Source organism: Bubalus bubalis, chromosome 5 (assembly GCF_019923935.1).
Source record: "Bubalus bubalis isolate 160015118507 breed Murrah chromosome 5, NDDB_SH_1, whole genome shotgun sequence".
NCBI lineage: Eukaryota > Metazoa > Chordata > Mammalia > Artiodactyla > Bovidae > Bubalus > Bubalus bubalis.
The window spans coordinates 55,123,497-55,141,331 of NC_059161.1; the positions used below are offsets into that span (position 1 = coordinate 55,123,497).

The following is a 17,835-nucleotide window of genomic DNA, read 5'->3' on the forward strand; positions in this document are numbered from 1 at the left end:
CAAAGTTTGGCTGTGGCGGCAAATGGGCTTGGGCGGCTCCTTGGCGGGTGGCGGCGGTGGCCGTAGCGGTTCCTCCTGGCCCTGTTAATGTCGGGGCCAGGCCCGGGGAGGATGGCGCCCTAGAGCCCAGCCTTTCCTGGGGGTAGGGGCGGGAGGGGACGGGTGGGGACCGGCCATGTCGGAGGTGACCCGAAGTCTGCTGCAGCGCTGGGGCGCCAGTTTTAGGAGAGGCGCCGACTTCGACTCTTGGGGCCAGCTGGTGGAGGCGATAGACGAGTATCAGATGTGAGTGACTAACTGCGGGAGCGGGCCAGACGGGTTCCAGTCGGCCGCCTTCCCCTTTCTTTCTGTCGGTGTCTCTCATCACTGTATCTGTAGCCAAGGCTTCTCAGGGTGGGGCCCCGCAGGCACTGGGGCTGAGACCTCACTGGCCCCGGAGACAACGGTCCGCTCTCTGGGGTTTTTCGCCCTCCGTCGGGCCAGTTCAGTGCAACAGGTAGCCCTTCTTTCCCGGGGCGCCAGCCCATTCAGGCTACTACTGAGTTCCTTGCCACCGTCTCCCGGGTCCCCCGCTCCGCAGTTTCCTTTCCGCCTCTCTCACGTTGCAGCCCCTCAGTTTCTCTTTTAGAATCTCTTAGGAATACTTCTGTGTTCTCCGCCCACGTTCCAGGGATGAGTGGCCTTGCTCTGTGTACAGTGCCTTCCTCCTCCCCTGTGTAGGACAGGAGGGAACGGGTGGCGATTGAGGGGAGTGGGTGCCCCCGGGAAGCATCGAGAGCGGAGGTCTCATCAGACGAAAGAAAGGTCCCCTCTCGCGCCCCTTCTCCACCCCTCTTTCTGAGTAGCCTTGTTTTCCCAATTCACCTCGAATCCGTTTCGGTTTCTAGGACTGTTATTTGCTAGGCTGGGTGAGTCCCACCCGCCCCTCGCTCGGTTGCTCTGGGTGGAGTCCGCGCAGGATGTGAACAGAAGAGAGCAAAATGGGAATTAATAGACCACGCACAGGAGCCACCACTCCCTCTTCGGGTCCCTCCTCCTTTTCCTGTGTATAATGTATAGCCGCCGGGTACAAGTGAGCACCAGGTTCTTTGATCTCCCCAAGTCCAGTTTTCTTTCCTTTTTGGTTTCCTCCCAAAACTTCAGGGATGTTTTTAAAATTATAAGGCCAGGTTTGCGTGTATATAAAACCTTGCTTGGTTTCTTGCACATTTTACTGAACTGCCTGCTAAAATGCTATTGTTTGCAAACTGTTGACATTAATTACTTCTTGGTTTAAAGTAAGTTATTGTTTGAAACCATGTGTTAGTAAAACATTTTTTTTTTTCCTTCTCAAACGTCTTTTGCAAGGAATACAGGATTGGTCCTTGAAAGATCTAAATCCTGTATTCTTTTAAGGTAATTTAAATGCGTAGATGTTTTTAAAAGCTTGTTTCTTAATATGAACCGTTTTGAAAATCTTTATTGAATTTGTTAAAATATTGCTTCTGTTTTGGTTTCTTGGCTGCCAGGCATGTGGGGGGTCCAGCTCCCCAATCAGGGATTGAACCCGCACCACCTGTATTGGAAGGCGGAAGTTTTAGCCACTGGACCGCCAGAGAAATCCTGCATAGATATTTTCAATTTCACCTTACTGACTTTGAATTGCCTGCCATTTTTCAAAAGCCCTGAAAACCACCATGCTTTGGGCCATTTTGCCATGTGTGATAACTTCTGGCTTTTGTTTCACACTTTCACTTGATTTCACTTACTCTTGCAACTGCTCAGTAAGAATATTATTATTCTCATTTTACAAGTGTGGAAACTGAAGCTCAGGTTAATGGGATTACCTGGAGTCACTGAAGTATGGGATTTTTTTAAATTTCAAATCCTGTCTGCTCTGTTTAAGACATTTTGTTAAACGCAAATGTTTTGATACATTGTATAAGTGAATTGGACACGGTAGAAGACTTCCTTTTTTACCAGAGAATGTATCCTTCCATTCTGCAGCCAGTTAGTGAGCACTGGGCATCCTCATTCTATGTTAACTGAACTTGCAGGGCCTGAAATCTAAAGCTGCCCTTTACTTGTGATGGTGGGACCTCGCAGCTGTTGGCACTCAGCAGCAGACCTTACAATGGAAAGTGAAGAATACCATGTCCAATTGAAGTTACAAAGGAAAATTGAATATGCAAGCTGTTTAGCTGGAATTTCTAAAAACATCTCAGTAAGGGAGTAATAGGCACAGACGAATCTATTGTTGAACCTCAGTTACTAACCTTGAACGTCATGATTCAGAGTAATTCTCAAATTATTATAAAAACCACCAGTGTCAAATTTGAATAGAAATATGTCATGATTGGCTTAAACTTTGTAAACATATAGGCTACATATACAATAAAGTTGAATTTAAAATTAATATACTCACAAATTTGAAGGCCAAACGTCTTTTTCATTTGAATTATCTGTGAGAAAAGCTGCCGAAAAAGAGAAGATTTGAGAGCCACTAAATGATGTGAGAAAGAATGGACAGGATTTAGCCACTAACTAGATATTGAGAGAAGGAGGAGGCGTCTGGGAGAACTGGCCCGTCTGATGGGGAAGCCAGCAGTGTTTTTACAACCCTACAACATACAGGAGTGTGTTCATGGGATGTTGATGTTGAGAGAAGGAATAAGCATGTTTGTACTTATTGTAAGAATATCATAGCTTGAACAGTTTCATCACTCAGCAAGTGAGAGCTAAGCATATAGACATGAATAACATTTGATCTCCACCCTCATAGTACTGAGTCTAATGGAGGATTTTAAAACAAATGGGTATTTCTGTCACAGAAGTATGAAAAGAGTAAGTGCTGCCACTCTCCTTACTGTTTCCTGAAGCCTGCTTCTGCTTTAGTCCATTTGTCCTTTTTCTGGAACACTCCCTGTTGTCTGTTTGGGTTGTTGGATCACCTCCTTCAGGTCTTTGTCCAAGTATTATCTTCCCTGTGAGACCCTCTCTGGCCACCCTATTTAAAACTGCCGGGTTAAAAGGAGGGTGGGTGGACTGAATTGGGAGACAGATCGACATGTATAAACTGTTAATACTGTGTATAAAATAGACAACTAATGAGAACCTACTGTAGAGCACAGGGAATTCTACTCAGTGCCCTGCAGTGACCTAAGTGGGAAGGAAATCCAAAAAAGAGAGGATATGTGTAAACATACAGCTGATTCACTTTGCTGTATAGCATAAACCAACTTAACATTGTAAAGCAAATATACTCCAATAGAAATTAATTAAATAAAATTGCTCGGTTAAGTCTGCTATCCACTCCCAGTCCCTCTTACCTCACTTTTCCAAATCCAGCCCCCTAATCTTGGTTTTTTCCATAGTATTTACCGCCATTTAAAATACAATATACTTTTTGTATTCATTTGGTTTGTTGTCTCCCTCTCCACTTGGATGTAAGCTCTTTGAGGACAGAAAATAGGGGGAGTTGTCTGTTTTGTTCTCTACTGTATGCTTAGTGTCCAGAGTAGTAGTAGGCTGCTGTGTGTGTGTGTGTGTGTGTGTGTGTGTGTGTGTGTGACTCAGTCGTGACCAACTCTTCACGATCCCATGGACTGTACTCCACCAGGCTCCTCTGTGCATGGAATTCTGCAGGCAAGAATACTGGAGTGGGTTGCCATTTCCGTCTCTTATCTAGATATTATGTAATTATTGTATTCTAGTGAATGGCTTGATTCAGGAGTATGCTGTGGAAGCATTAAGGAGTTGATGCCACAATTCAATTGGAAAATCTAAACAAATTATGTCAAAACTAAAATTGCTCCCCCAAATATGCATGGTCAATTAAAAACAACTCTTACCTATCAGGTTACCTTTTTCAGCAGCCTGGGGGTGGGGTACCTGCCCCCTAACTTAGGGTAGAGTGGCATGGACTCTCTTTTCCCTATTTCATAGAATCAGTCTTAAGGTATTGATCCAGCACATGGATGCTCAATAAATATTTGTTAAATGAATGGGTGAGTTTGAAGATTGGATAATACCTATTAATCATCTTTACTGTGTCTGATATCAGCACCTCTCAAGGTGTGGTCCCAGATCTTTGCTGGTCTGTAAACTGTTATTGGTATGCAGTGAGATAAGTAAAGATATTGGGATTTAAGATTTAGGAACTTTATTGAAGTTTGACATCTTTGTGATAGTTTTTTATTTTATTTTATAAAAGCATTAGGCTAGAACAGATTTGGGGGGGGAAGCTCGTCCTTCACGCTAGATAGTTTGAGAAGAACTGTCATCGATTGCTGTGGGACTCTGTGGGTTACTTGTTTATGTTCGTTAAGTATATTTAAAACTTCCCCTTGAGAATAGTCCTGTATTAACTGTAGGCACCCTTGTATGAGGTTATTCTCTAGAGAAGAACAGTTGGTAGGTTTCTCACCTTTACTAATAGAATGTCAACTCTTTTACCTGCTCTTTGATTCCTAGAGCATGTGGGTTTTTCCTCAGTGGACAGATTTATGTCTCATTTTGTCTTAAAATGGTGCAGTCGTTTATGGGTTTGGCTTTCTTGCCTAGGTTTTTAAAAAAGTTAAAAAAAAAACTTTATTGAGGTTTAATTTATCTACAGTGAAATTCACCATTTTACAATTCAATGAATTTTTAGTATATTTACCAAGTTGCACAACCATCAGTACAATCAAGTTTTACAGCATTTCCATCACCCCACAAAGATCTCTTTGCACATTTGCAGTCACTCCATATTCCCGCTCTTTTCTGGACATTTTATGTAAATTGAATCATATGATCTGTATGTGATGTATGATCTGTATGATCTTTCATTTAGCATCCTGTGTTTGAGTTTCATCCATGTTGTTGCATGTATCAGTCTTTTGTTCCTTGTTACTGATGAGTAACAGTGCTTTGTATGGATATACCATATTTTGTGTATCCATTCACTAATCGATGGACATTTGAATTCTTTCTAGTTTTTTAATACTGCTGTGAACATTTACATGCAAGTCCGTGTGTGCACATGTATTTTCATTCTTCTTAGGTAGATAGCCACGGAGTGGAATTGCTGGCTCATATGGTAAATTTATGTCTGATTTTTAAAAGGAAACTGCCAAATGGTTGATCAAACTGGGTGTACCATTTTACATTTCTACCACCAATATATGAGAGTTCCTGTTTATCCACCTTGGCAGCATTTGTTATCATGTGTCTCTCTGATTATAGCCATTCTAGTGGGTATATAGTGCATTTCACTGGTTTTAATTTGCCTTTCTGTTACAACTAATGATCCTGAGCATCTCTGATGCTTATTTTCCTTGTAAATCTTGTTTGTAAAATGGCTTCAAACCTTTTGCCTCTCTTTCAGTTATCTTTTCCCTATTGAGTTAGAAGGGTTTTTTGGTATATTCTGGATGTAAGTCCTTCATCAGATAGGATATATGATTTGCAAATATTTCCTATAGTCTTTCTTCTGACAGTGACCTGCTTAGGTTAACAGTCACTATTGGCATATTGTGTGGGTGTGTGTGTGTGCTAAGTTGCTTCAGTTGTGTCCGATTCTGGGTGACCCTGTGGACTGCAGTCCACCAGGCTCCTTTGTCCATGGGATTCTCCAAGTAAATGGAGCTAGTCAAATAAAGAAACTGCCACACTATAGCTTCCCTGAATTCAGGGATGTACAGTTGACATTGTTAAGTGTAGACTGTGATTCCTAAAGAGAACTATATGTAGATGGTAGACTAGCAAGAATTAGAAAGTAAATGAAGTACTGTAAGGGACAGGTATGGCTTTGTCTATTTCTAATTATACTTACTCCTGCTTAAAATCTGCAAAGAGTGGGTCTGGGAATGACATTTTAGGAAAAATATTCTGGGATTTCCAGTTTGGGAGGAAAAGAAACAAATGGATGGAAACATTTTAAGTAACATAGTAGAACTATCCTGGTAAACGTTATGATTTCATGTAGGAGTTTCTTGGGTTATGATTAGACGAATGTGGACCTTTCATAGACTGAATAGAGGTCTTCAAGTGAACTTGATGCCTGATCTTTAAAGATACGATTACATAGAATGGAACTTCCATCTAAGACTTTTTGGAAACATGGTGAACTTCTTTTGCTGTGGCTTGGTAGGAAATCCAGCACAGGCACCTCTTGTGTCCCTGCCTCTGTTCCCTACTTGGGATAGTATAGTATGCTTGGGAATTGTAATTTCAGATTCTTTAGCCAGTTATAAAATGTTTCACCAAAAAAGTCCTTTTGGTTCTTTGGTTCCCCCACCCCCTGCTACCCCACAAATTTTAAAAATTAAAATAAATATCATATAACATGAGATTTATCACTGTGAGGTTGTACAGTTTGGTAGATTTTAGTCTATTCATAATGTTATGCCAGCATCACCACTATCTAATTCCAGAGCATTTCCATCACCCTCATAAGAAACCCTTTACCTGAAATGGGTCACTGCCAATTCTCGCCTTTCCCAGCCCCTGACAACCACTAAGCTGCTTTATATCTCTATGGATTTACCCATTCTGGATATTTCATGCAAATGGAATCAGGTAATACATGATCATTTACATCTGACTTCTTTCATTTAGTTTAATGTTTTTAAGGTTCATCCATGTTGTAGCATGTATTAGTATTTTATTCTTTATGGTCAAATAATATTCCTTTGAATGTGTGCACCACATTTTATTTACCTGGGGTATTTGCACTTTTTGGCTATCATGCAAAATGCTGCTGCTGTGAACATTTATGTACTGTGTATGTGTGTGTGAACATGTTTTCTGTCCTCTTGGAAATATACATAGGATTTTGAAACTGGTGGGTTATACGGTAACTCTATGTTTAACTTTTTGAGGAGCTGCCAAATTGTTTTCCACAATGACTGTACCATTTTACTTTCCTTACTGAAGTGTAAGGATTCTAGTTTTCACATCCTTGCCAACACGCATTCTAAGTTTTCTCCCCTGTTTTAAAAGTTATACCCATCCTGGTGGGTGTGTTGTGGTATCTCATTGTGGTTTTGATTTATATTTCTCTAATGACTAATGATATTATATTCATGTGCTTATTGGCCACTTTTATATCTTCTTTGGAGAAAAATGTCTGTCAGTCAAATCCTTTACTCATTTTTAAATTTAGTTATTTGTCTTTTTATTGTTTAGCTGTAAGCATCACTCCTTTGGTTTTTGGTGTCTCAGAAACAGCTCTGGATCTTTATTGTTGAGCTTAGACTTGTAACACACATCTATCCTTGAAAGTTCATCCAAGACTAGCTGCTGTTTATAAGTATGATGTTAACTGGGCAAATAATGATTTCCATGTCTGATCAGTAGGGAATTTTCTTTATTTGCCTTGAAAGATATGTTCAAAAGTATAATTTGATAGAGTATCATCACTTTGTAACAGCTGTAATTTGAACTAGTCTTATCAGCAAATTAATGATAGACTGATAAAATATCTCCAGTCACTACTATTATTGGTGTTCACTGGAAGTGCTTAAGCTGAATCTGGACAACTGCTGTTGGTTTATTGTAGAAGAAAATCATGTGTACTGAAGAAAGTTGAATTAGATGTCATTTGAAATTCTTTCCAGCTCTATGATTCTGTTTTTATGGTTTTGAGCTGAAATTTATCCCAGTGAAATGGTTTGAAAAGTATTGTATCTTACTTTAATTGTTGCACAAAGTTAGATTCTAATGATAGTGTAGATTTATACTTTGAAAACAGAGGGAAAGTGTTATTGTACTTCACTGTTTTCTAAGATTTAAATTGTTTTACCTTGTACTTGAAATACTTTGCTGTCCTTCACTTCTAAAGAATGTTTGTTTCTTCTTACAGATTAGCAAGACACCTACAAAAAGAGGCCCAAGCTCAACACAATAATTCTGAATTCACAGAAGAACAAAAGGTACCATAAAATAATCTCTAGATACATCAGATTCCAAGTGAAAAAGGGTCTGTCTTTTGAGTCCATTAAGCAAAAACAAACAACGAAAGCCATTATACTTACGTACAAAGAATGATAGTGATCATGCTTTGCTGATCATTAAGTAATCAGAGATACCACATGATTTACCATGCAGTGAATTTCTCACTTAATGAATTTCTTTTCTCAGCCATTTAGACTTTAACTTTAGTGGAGACCATCCATTCTTTGGTTGGGAGGAGGGGGAACCAGAGACTGGAGTGAGATTGTGAGTAATTGCATCCCACCTCTTAACTCTGAACTCCCTTAACTCTTTTTCTACCTCCTCTCAAAACAGACAAAAATCAAACAAGCCACCACTGAAAAAAAAATTAGTTCAAGTCAAAAATTTGGCATGAGTCCTTCAACAAAATAAATCCATAAAGTTTTAAAATGTTTCAAGAGTATCCTTTCTCCTTGAATTAAAATTTTAATGGGTCAAGGTGATTCCCTGTATTGCTAAAGACCATGAAAAATGGGGTATTTTAAGAAGCTTTACTTTAACAGAATGAGAAGAAATGGGAGGAAACAATCCATATTTTCTCCTAGCTCAAGGGGTCCAATGTTAAGTCAGATTTTAATCTCATAGATAATGAAAAAAATTAATGTCAGTTTTCCTCTTATTAAGAAAAGACATTGTGAAAACTATGGCAACTTAATTTGCTTTTATCGTTTTTTTGTACAAGGAGTGGGAATGACTCTTTGAACACTTCTTAGGCTTGTACTTATTTGATTCTTCTTTATAAGAGTTTGAAAAGAAAAAAATCCCAAAGATTAGGGTCAGTCATATTTCTTACACAGGTTAGTATGTTTGCATTTAAAACTATTTAGAGTCTGTGTTATCTAATGTATGTTTATTTTGTATTTTAAAAAGAAATAGCACTTTTAAAATTTTAAAGTGTAGTTTTCTTTTTTCCTTAATAATTGCTAGTATTGCTGATAGATAGATGGCATTACCAACTCAATGGACATGAGTTTGAGTAAACTCCAGGAGTTGGTGATGGACAGGGAGGCCTGGTGTGCTGCAGTCCATGGGGTTGCAAAGAGTCGGACATGACTGAGCAACTGAACTGACTGATGATAGATTTAGGAAGTTTAGGATTTTAGCCCAGGAAAATAATTAGCTCAGAGGAAATATTTGGTTTGCAAAAGGAAAGGGAAAAGGACTATATGCTTTATCACATCCAAGATTTGTGATATCTGTCTAGGAATGACTAGGATGTGATCAGCTGACATCACAGAATTTAAGGGTTAAAACATCTACATTTTGAAATAATCTCAGCTATCTGAATATGTAACTTTAACAGCTAACAAAGCATGTTATGAATATGGAATCAAAATGAAAGCTTTGGAAATTAAAAAGTTTGACAGCCATGTTTTAATCACCTGTTTCCCTCAAGTTACTTATATGCCTCATCTCTAACATCTACTGCTTAGGTATAGGATCTAATATGAACTCAAATATAAAGTGATTTGACCTAAAACATACTCGTTTTTTAAAATGTTATCAAGAAATGAGCTTTGGCATATGATGATGATTAGTCTAATGAGACAAAATCAGCTTTTTCTTAATTTTCTTCAACTTCCTAGGGCTGAAGCTGGGTGTTTGATAATGCTGTTTGTTTAGCTTATTGCTGTTTATAGTAGGTGCCCAGCTGCTCTCTCTTCAGCTTACACAGATCCACCCCTCCATAAGGCCCAGGAGGCAGCATGACCTAGAGGAATGAGCCTGAGATCTGAAGTGAGAAGACTTGGTCTTGAACCCTGTCTCTGTCTCTGGGCCTTAAATTCCTTCTGTATGAAGTGAGGGATAAGATAACCCTAAATGATCTTGAAAACCATCTCTAAATCTTCAAATGACCACTGCCTTTGAGGTAGTCTGCTCCTCCTCCTTTCCTAGAGACCTGATTTCTGAGGTATTTAATATTTAAAAACCTGCCTAGGAGGCATATGTGGCAGCCATTTGTGTCTCCAGAGAGAGCTTGTGCCTGCCTGCCTATTCCTTGGGCTTGGGAGAAGGACCCGCCCCCACCCCCCATTACTCTGTACTACATTATGAATATAAGGCAAGTCATTACATTTAAAATTTTAACTTTCCTTAAAAATACAGATAAAACATCCACAATGGGCAAAAAAGTCACTTTGATATAGAGCCTTTATTTAATGTCACTTAAGGAAAAAGTTCCACAGTTTGTTGTGACTCTGTGGATCACAACAAACTGTGGAACGTTCTAAAAGAGATGGGAATACCAGAGCAGCTGACCTGCCTCCTGAAAAATCTGTATGCAGCAACCATTAGAACTGTACAGGGACAACAGACTGGTTCCAAATTGGGAAAAGAGTATATCAAGGCTGTATATTGTCACTCTGCTTATTTAACTTATATGCAGAGTCCATCATGCGAAATGCCGGACTAGATGAAGCACAAGCTAGAATCAAGATTGCCAGGAGAAACATCAGTAACCTCAGATAAGCGGATGACACCAACCACCCTTATGACAGAAAGCGAAGAGGAACTGAAGAGCCTCTTGATGACAGTGAAAGAGGAGAGTGAAAAAGCTGGCTTAAAACTCAACATTCAGAAAGCTAAGATCATGGCATCCCGTCCCATCACTTCATGGGAAATAGATGGGGAAACAATGGAAACAGTGACAGACTTTCTTTTCTTGGGCTCCCAAATCACTGCAAATGGTGACTACAGCCATGAAATGAAGACACTTGCTCCTTGGAAGAAAAGCTATGACCAACCTAGACAGCATATTAAAAAGCAGAGACATTACTTTGCCGACAAATGTCCGTTTGGTCAAAAGTGTGGTTTTTCCAATAGCCATGTATGGATGTGAGAGTTGTACTATAAAGAAAGCTGAGTGCAGAAGAATTGATGCTTTTGAACTGTGGTGTTGGAGAAGACTGCTGAGAGTCCCTTGGACTGCTAGGAGATCCAACCAGTCCATCCTAAAGGAAATCAATCCTGAATATTTATTGGAAGGACTGATGCTGAAAGCTTCCACTACTTTGGCCACCTGATGTGAAGAAGTGACTCATTGGAATAGACCCTGATGCTGGGAAAGATTGAAGATTGAAGGAGAAGAGGACGACAGAGGATGAGATGGTTGGATGGCATCACCAACTTGATGGACGTGAGTTTGAGCAAGCTCCAGGAGTTGGTGATGAACAGGGAAGCCTGGCGTGCTGCAGTCCATAGGATCTCAGAGTTGGACATGACTGAGCGACTGAACTAACTGAACTGAAGGAAAAAGTCAGAGACTCCAAGTTAATAAATGATTAGAAAACAAAGATTTTCCAGACATTATCTGGAGAACATTGACTCAGAAAAATTAATAGATGTTATATCAACAGAGTTTGTGACTTTTCAGGGCTTTTAACATGCTAATGTATATGTTGGATTTTTAAAGAGTTTGGGTAATGGAGTATTTCTTAAATTTGTTTGCTTTTGAAAGCCTCCCTCCTCTTCTCTTTATAATATTTCATTGGGTCTAAAGAACATGTTATGGGAAATTTTGAAACCGACTGTTAGGTCTGCAAAATTACTTGAATGCCAGACCTGGCATGTAAGCCAAAGGAGAAGAAACTCAGTTGTGTTTCCTTAAAAGAGAATGGAGAATGTTCCTTACATTAGTCTATGCAAAACTATTCTATGTGTTTTCTATTTTGAATTATGTTCTTTGTGCTTTTACTATTTTAAATTTATTTGTAGCAGAGACAGATTTTTAGAATTATGCCAACCATTCAACAATTTGTGGAACTTTAAAAGATTTTTTTTAAAACCACCATATTTCTAAAGTACTTTCTTTATGAAACTTTTTACTGTTGCTCCCAGTAAGATTTCAAAACTATTTGATGATTAAATGCTTTGTTAGATCTTAGATTATTGATATTTATTTGTATTATCTGCAAATAAAAAAATGATTTTTTTTAGAGAGTAACATATACTTCTCAGTATTTATTTTAAATGTGAAGATCTCTAAAGCCACACTACTGATCTCTCTTAACTTTATTAGTTGGTGGTAGAAAATCTTCATATGGATTTTCTATTCATAATCTCAAAGATTTCTGGTGGAAAATAAAGTTTACAATTCTTATTTGATCCTCCCTCATGATCAGTTGACTTAGCTTTCATTTCATTTCTTAATAGTTTTGTCATTATAAAACTGAGTTTAGTCGCCAAAAAATAGCTGCCAAAAGCTTTCATTCCATTAAATTCCCTACTTTGGTGTAGTAGATTTTCTCATGTAAGTTTCTGGACAGAATAGAACATCCTGTCTCATGATGCTTAGAAAGTTTTTCCCTGTTTTGAATCAGATGTAGTGGTGATGAGAATTCCAGCACTATATGCTTGTTTTATATTTTATAGATCTCCCTTTCTACTGCCTCCTCCCTCACTTCCTTTCTTCTCTGCCTCCCCCCAGCTAGAGGATAGACGATGGGCTGTCTAAATCTAAAAAATAGTCTGGATTGAGACTGTACTTCTTAACTCTTTGTATTTTTGTAAACTATTCTTTCCCTTAATATGTTTTGGCAAAATTACTATAGTTCTTTAATTGTTAACTGCTTTTTTCCTTTAATAGCTCTTTTGGAGTTAAGCATTCCCCTAGCTAATGACAAAGTAAGACAGCCAGTATTCTGAAAATGACAACATTTTCCACCTATATACCTTGTTAGACATATGCAATTAATTTGAATGAAATGCTAATTATTTAAATCTTTCTAAAATTAAGTTCACTTACCTTGAATGCTTAGTCTTAATGTGTATTAGTCAGGATTTATGTTGTGTGCTTCTTAATAATTTTTCTGAACTGTTTCTTTCTAAGGTGGAATACTGACAGTAGCAAGCACTTGATTTTGACGTCAATAAATGCTACATTTTAAAAGTCATTGCTGTGGCTGAAAATGATAGTGTTTCACTCTTTTTTTAATACTGATGTTGGGTGTGGTCCCTTAAAATAGTTATGAATAATGCCTATTGGTATTTTGCCATAGTTTCAATAGACTGTAAAAAACTATTGCTTCTTCTTAACTTGAAGAAATGTTTACATTTATAATAGGTTATTAGTGGACTTATAGTTGTTAAATTAGAATATATTTTACCTGAAATGTTAAAAACATCAAATCAAATGGGTTGTATAGTAAAGAAGGACAAGGAGTTAACTAATGTTTTTAAAGACTTACTCATTGATATGTGTCCCTTAATACAGACAGCCCTTTTTCAAAACCATTTTTTAAAAAGAACATAAGTGTGACCAAATGGTATTAAAATAAGTGTATTGCTTTGTTGTATATATTGCTATTGTATTGAAGACATTGATGTCCAGGACAAGTTGCTTAACCTCTCTTCGGTTTTCACATCTTATAGATGTGAAATGGTTGTATCTAGTGCATAGGGTTATAGTCAGGATTCAATGAATTAATGTGGGCAAATCACCTAGGAGAATCTGTCACTTAGTAAGTGCTCAGTAGGTTTTAGTCATTACTAACTATATTAAAGTAATTTACTAGTTTTGTCAGATTTAAGTGGTTTATATGAACACCACTGATTTAGGGATATTAGATTTTATATAGAAAAGATTGTTGCTGGCTCCCCTACAACAGCTGTTTAAGAGGGTAAATAAATCTGTATCTTGAATCCTTTTACGGCAATTATATTAAATATAATATTTAAATATAAAATTTCAGAATAAAATTTCACATTTTCTAAACTCACATTAAGATTAAAGGAAATTTTAAAGATTGTAGAAATAGTTAAATGTTGTTACTAGTTCCTTGACTAAGAGTCATATCTTTTGCTCAGTAGTAGTTTATTTATTTTTGAAAAATTTTTATTGATGGATACTTGATTTACAGTGTTGTGTTAGCTTCTGGTGCACAGCTAAGTGATTCAGGTATACATATATATATGTATTCTTTTTCGTATTCTTTTCCATTATGGTTTATTGTATGATAGTGAATACAGCTCCTTGTGCTATACAGTAGGGCTTTATTGTTTATCTGTGTTATATATAGTACTTTGTGTCTGCTAATCCATGCTCCTAATTTATCCCTTCCCCTTTTCCCTTTGGTAACCATAAGTTTGTTTTCTTTGTCTGTGAGTCTGCTTCTGTTTTATAAATAAGTTCATTTCTGTCATATTTTAGATTCCAAATGCAAGTGAGATCATATAGTATGCGCTTTTCTCTTCTGACTTACTTCACTTGGTATGATAATCTCTAGGTCTATCCATGTTGCTGCAAATGGCATTTCATTCTTTTTTATGGCTGAGCAGTATTCCTCTGTGTGTGTGTGTGTGTGTGCGTATTCTTTTTTATCCATTCATCTGTCAGTGGACATTTATTTACCTTACTTCATGTCTTGGCCATTATAAATAGTGCTGCTATGAACACTGAGGTGCATGTGTCTTTTCAAATTATAGTTTTCTCTAGATATGTGCTCAGGGGTGGGATTGCTGGATCATATGGCAACCCTATTTTTAGTTTTTTAAGGAACCTCTGTACTGTTTTCCATAGTGGCTGCACCAATTTACATTCCCACTTGTAGTGTAAGAGGGTTCCCTTTTCTCCGTACCCTCTCTAGCATCTGTTATTTGTAGAATTAGTGTTTTATTTTGTGAATTGTTATCCCAGCTATATAATGCCTGTATGATAATCGCCTAGGACTCACTAGCCTGAGTGCCAGATACCAGGACAATACTTGTTACTCCTCTTTGCTCCTCATTTATCTCCTAAAGAAAATTGGCATAAGAGGAAACCATCAAATCTAATTGACTGAACTTTTGCAGGTCATCAGTATGTGTAGAAAAACATCACTTTTCCCAGAATATTGTATTGTGAAGGCATTGCAAATATTGTACATATATACTTCACTTTTATGGTCAGGGTTTATTTCTAACAGAAAGTTAAGAAATATCTTTTTTTGGAAAGATTTCAAAGTCTTTCTTGTCATAATTTAGCTGCCTGCTCATGTGCGTATTTGTTTTTTGGGTCTCCTCCTTTTCAATTCAACCCTAGTCATCCATGTTCTTTTTCTGACTACAGATTACCTGGACAGTTGAAATAACCTGATCTAACCTTTAGTCTTTGCCCTTCTCTCCTTTACCCTAGGGACACTGTTATCACAACAGTTTTCTTAAAGGGCAAATCTGACAGTCATTCTTCTGTCCAAAAACTATCTGTGTAATTTATTGCTAAAGTAATAACAGATTCATTCCTCAGCTAGTCATAGAAGGTCCCCTTCATAATAACCCCTCCCCCCGCAATGCACACACATTTCACATTTCAAACCTATCTCCCTATTTTCAGTTTGGGACTTTAGACAACTGAACTATGACTTTTTCCCAAGTTCTTTAGTTTTAGAAATCCTCCCAGTCACTGGGGCTTGATTCCTAATTTTGATTCCTATCCTATTTCTTCAGGGCATATTAGCATTTACTTTGCTGACACCTGTAAACCAAGTTCCTCTGTTTTATGTTACAGTGATTTTATATGTGTCTTACATGTTTAATAGAAACATGAGCTTATTAAAGGAAGGACTATGCCCTGTCCTTTATATCTATTTGATAACTCAGATCTGACTATAAAGTTTGCCACCATTTATCACAAGTATTGATTTTACTTGGCATTGCTGATACATTTAATTGAACAAGTTAAGATTGGACTTGAGTCAAAATTAAATCATACCATTGTGCTAACTTTCAGATATTTTTGACTTTAAGTCTTTTAGTGAATATCAGACCTTATGGAGAAGAAGAGAAGGCAAAGCTTGGAGAGAAGATGTTTGAAGTCCTTTTCATTGCCCTTTAAATCATATAGAAAGCTATCATCAAAGCAAATTATTTAAAATTGGTTGTGGCACTTTAGACCAGGAGTGAATATATGCTCATCTTCTCTGCATGGTCCCAGCCTTTTGCCTCCTATTTCTCATCTCCAGTGTCTCCAAGATGCTAAAAAGAAATAAAATTTAACCTAACTTTAAAAATCATAGATCACTTATCAATAAAATATTAACTCAATTTTTGGCAACTAACGGTTATAATGTATTTGGTATTTATAACTTTTTCTTTTTCCTGCAGAAAACCATAGGCAAAATTGCAACATGCTTGGAATTACGAAGTGCAGCTTTACAGGTAAATAGATTCCCCCCCTCTCAACTTCTTAATATAAGGAAAAGGAATTAGTATGAACAATTGATAAAATGTTAGGCATTCATGTCAAAAGCAGTATAGTCTCAAAAGGATTTAACAATAAGAATTCATGGATTGACTCCTATTAAAAGATCTATTAGTTCAAGTTATATAAACGGTAAAAATAAAAGATATGGTTTCAACTTTTTTAGTCAGAATGTCCCAGAAAAAACAAAAACTAATTTGAAATTAAAAAAATTTTTTTTTGACCTTGAAGGCAAGAAATGGATTCTTTTACTTTGGCTACTTTTTGAATATTTTGTCAGCCATAATAACAAACATAGGGTGCAATGAAGTCTTTGTATTAAAAATATGTAATTTGCATATTTTAAATTCAGTCCACACAGTCCCAGGAAGAATTTAAACTGGAAGATCTGAAGAAGCTAGAACCAAGTAAGCTTTATTTCATATTTTTTATTGATACTGCTTTAGAAAAATGTTTACACTATTATGGATATTAAGATTATTTAGCAGAGATGCTAATTTGAGTCTTTTCTGTTACTATCTAATCCTATGTAATTTTTCATGCTTTTATAATTCCTATAATATTTTTAGTAATTATTGTTTGGTTCACCTTATGTGCTCAGTCGTGTGCAACTCTTTGCAACTCCATGGACTGTAACCTACCAGACTCCCCTGTCTATGGAGATTTCTACACAAGAATACTGGAGTGGGTTGCCATTTCCTGTTCCAAGGTATCTTCCCAACTGAGGGATCAAACCTGCATCTCCTACATTGGCAGGCGGATTCATTACCACTGCTACCTGGGAAGCCCTCTCACCTTCATTACAGAATATGAAAAATTATTTGACTCTGTGTTGTACCTCACTTATCTGTTTTAGCCTTTGTTTTATTCAGTTTAATAAGACTACAATTAAATTACTGTAGTAAACATTTACAGTGGATTCTACTGGAAAGTATAAAGTTATAGTCATTGATGCCTGTTGATACTGAATGTCACTGAAAACTGCAGCCCAGCTGTTTGAACTGCTTTATAAAATCTTTCCTTATTGTCCTCATTTTCCTTCCTAAATTTTTTTTTTAAGTAAACAATTCCTTCAAATATTTTGGTGGTTAGGATGTGCTAGATGAAGCTTTTTTGCTGGTTCAAATGAATGTTCTCTTAGAGGAAATGTTTGAAATATAGGCAAGGGCACAAGTATTGAATATCACCACAGTCAATTTTAGGACATTTTTTAATCACCCCATAAAGAAACCCTGTATCCATTAGCATTCACTCATTTCCCTCTAGCTTCCCCTGATTCCCAGCCCTAGACAACCACTAATCTACTTTTTGTCTCTATAAATTTGCCTATTCTGAATGTTTCATATAAATGTAATCATACAATAATTGGTCTCTTGTAAGTGCCTGTATATAAGATTATTTTAAGAAAAACACATTTGGGCTCACTCAGTCACGTCCGATTCTTGTGACCCCATGGACTGTAGCCCGTCAGGCTCCTTTGTCCATGGAATTTTCTAGGCAAGAATACTGGAGTGGGTTGCCATTTCCTCCTCCAGTGAATCTTCCCAACCCAGGGATCAAACCCACATCTCTTGTGTCTCCTGCATTGGAAGGTGGGTTCTTTTAAAAAAAGATTTCAGCTGCATTGAGGATATCTGAGTTATGTTTCTGAAGAAAATTAGAAATGTTCAATTTTAAATGATAAGAATAATGAGGATTTGGGATCC

General features: G+C 37.2%; 1 protein-coding gene across 1 annotated transcript in view; it reads left to right on the forward strand.

Moving 5' to 3' along the window:
- Positions 1-15: 15 nt before the first annotated feature.
- AIDA (axin interactor, dorsalization associated) overlaps positions 16-17,835 on the forward strand; it is a 42,095-nt gene continuing 24,275 nt past the window's right edge. Inside the window, exons 1-4 of the mRNA XM_006057272.4 lie at positions 16-285; positions 7,823-7,892; positions 16,033-16,086; positions 16,482-16,536. Coding sequence (XP_006057334.1) covers positions 176-285; positions 7,823-7,892; positions 16,033-16,086; positions 16,482-16,536 — 289 coding nt within the window. The 5' untranslated portion in view covers positions 16-175. The remainder of the gene's footprint in view (positions 286-7,822; positions 7,893-16,032; positions 16,087-16,481; positions 16,537-17,835) is intronic.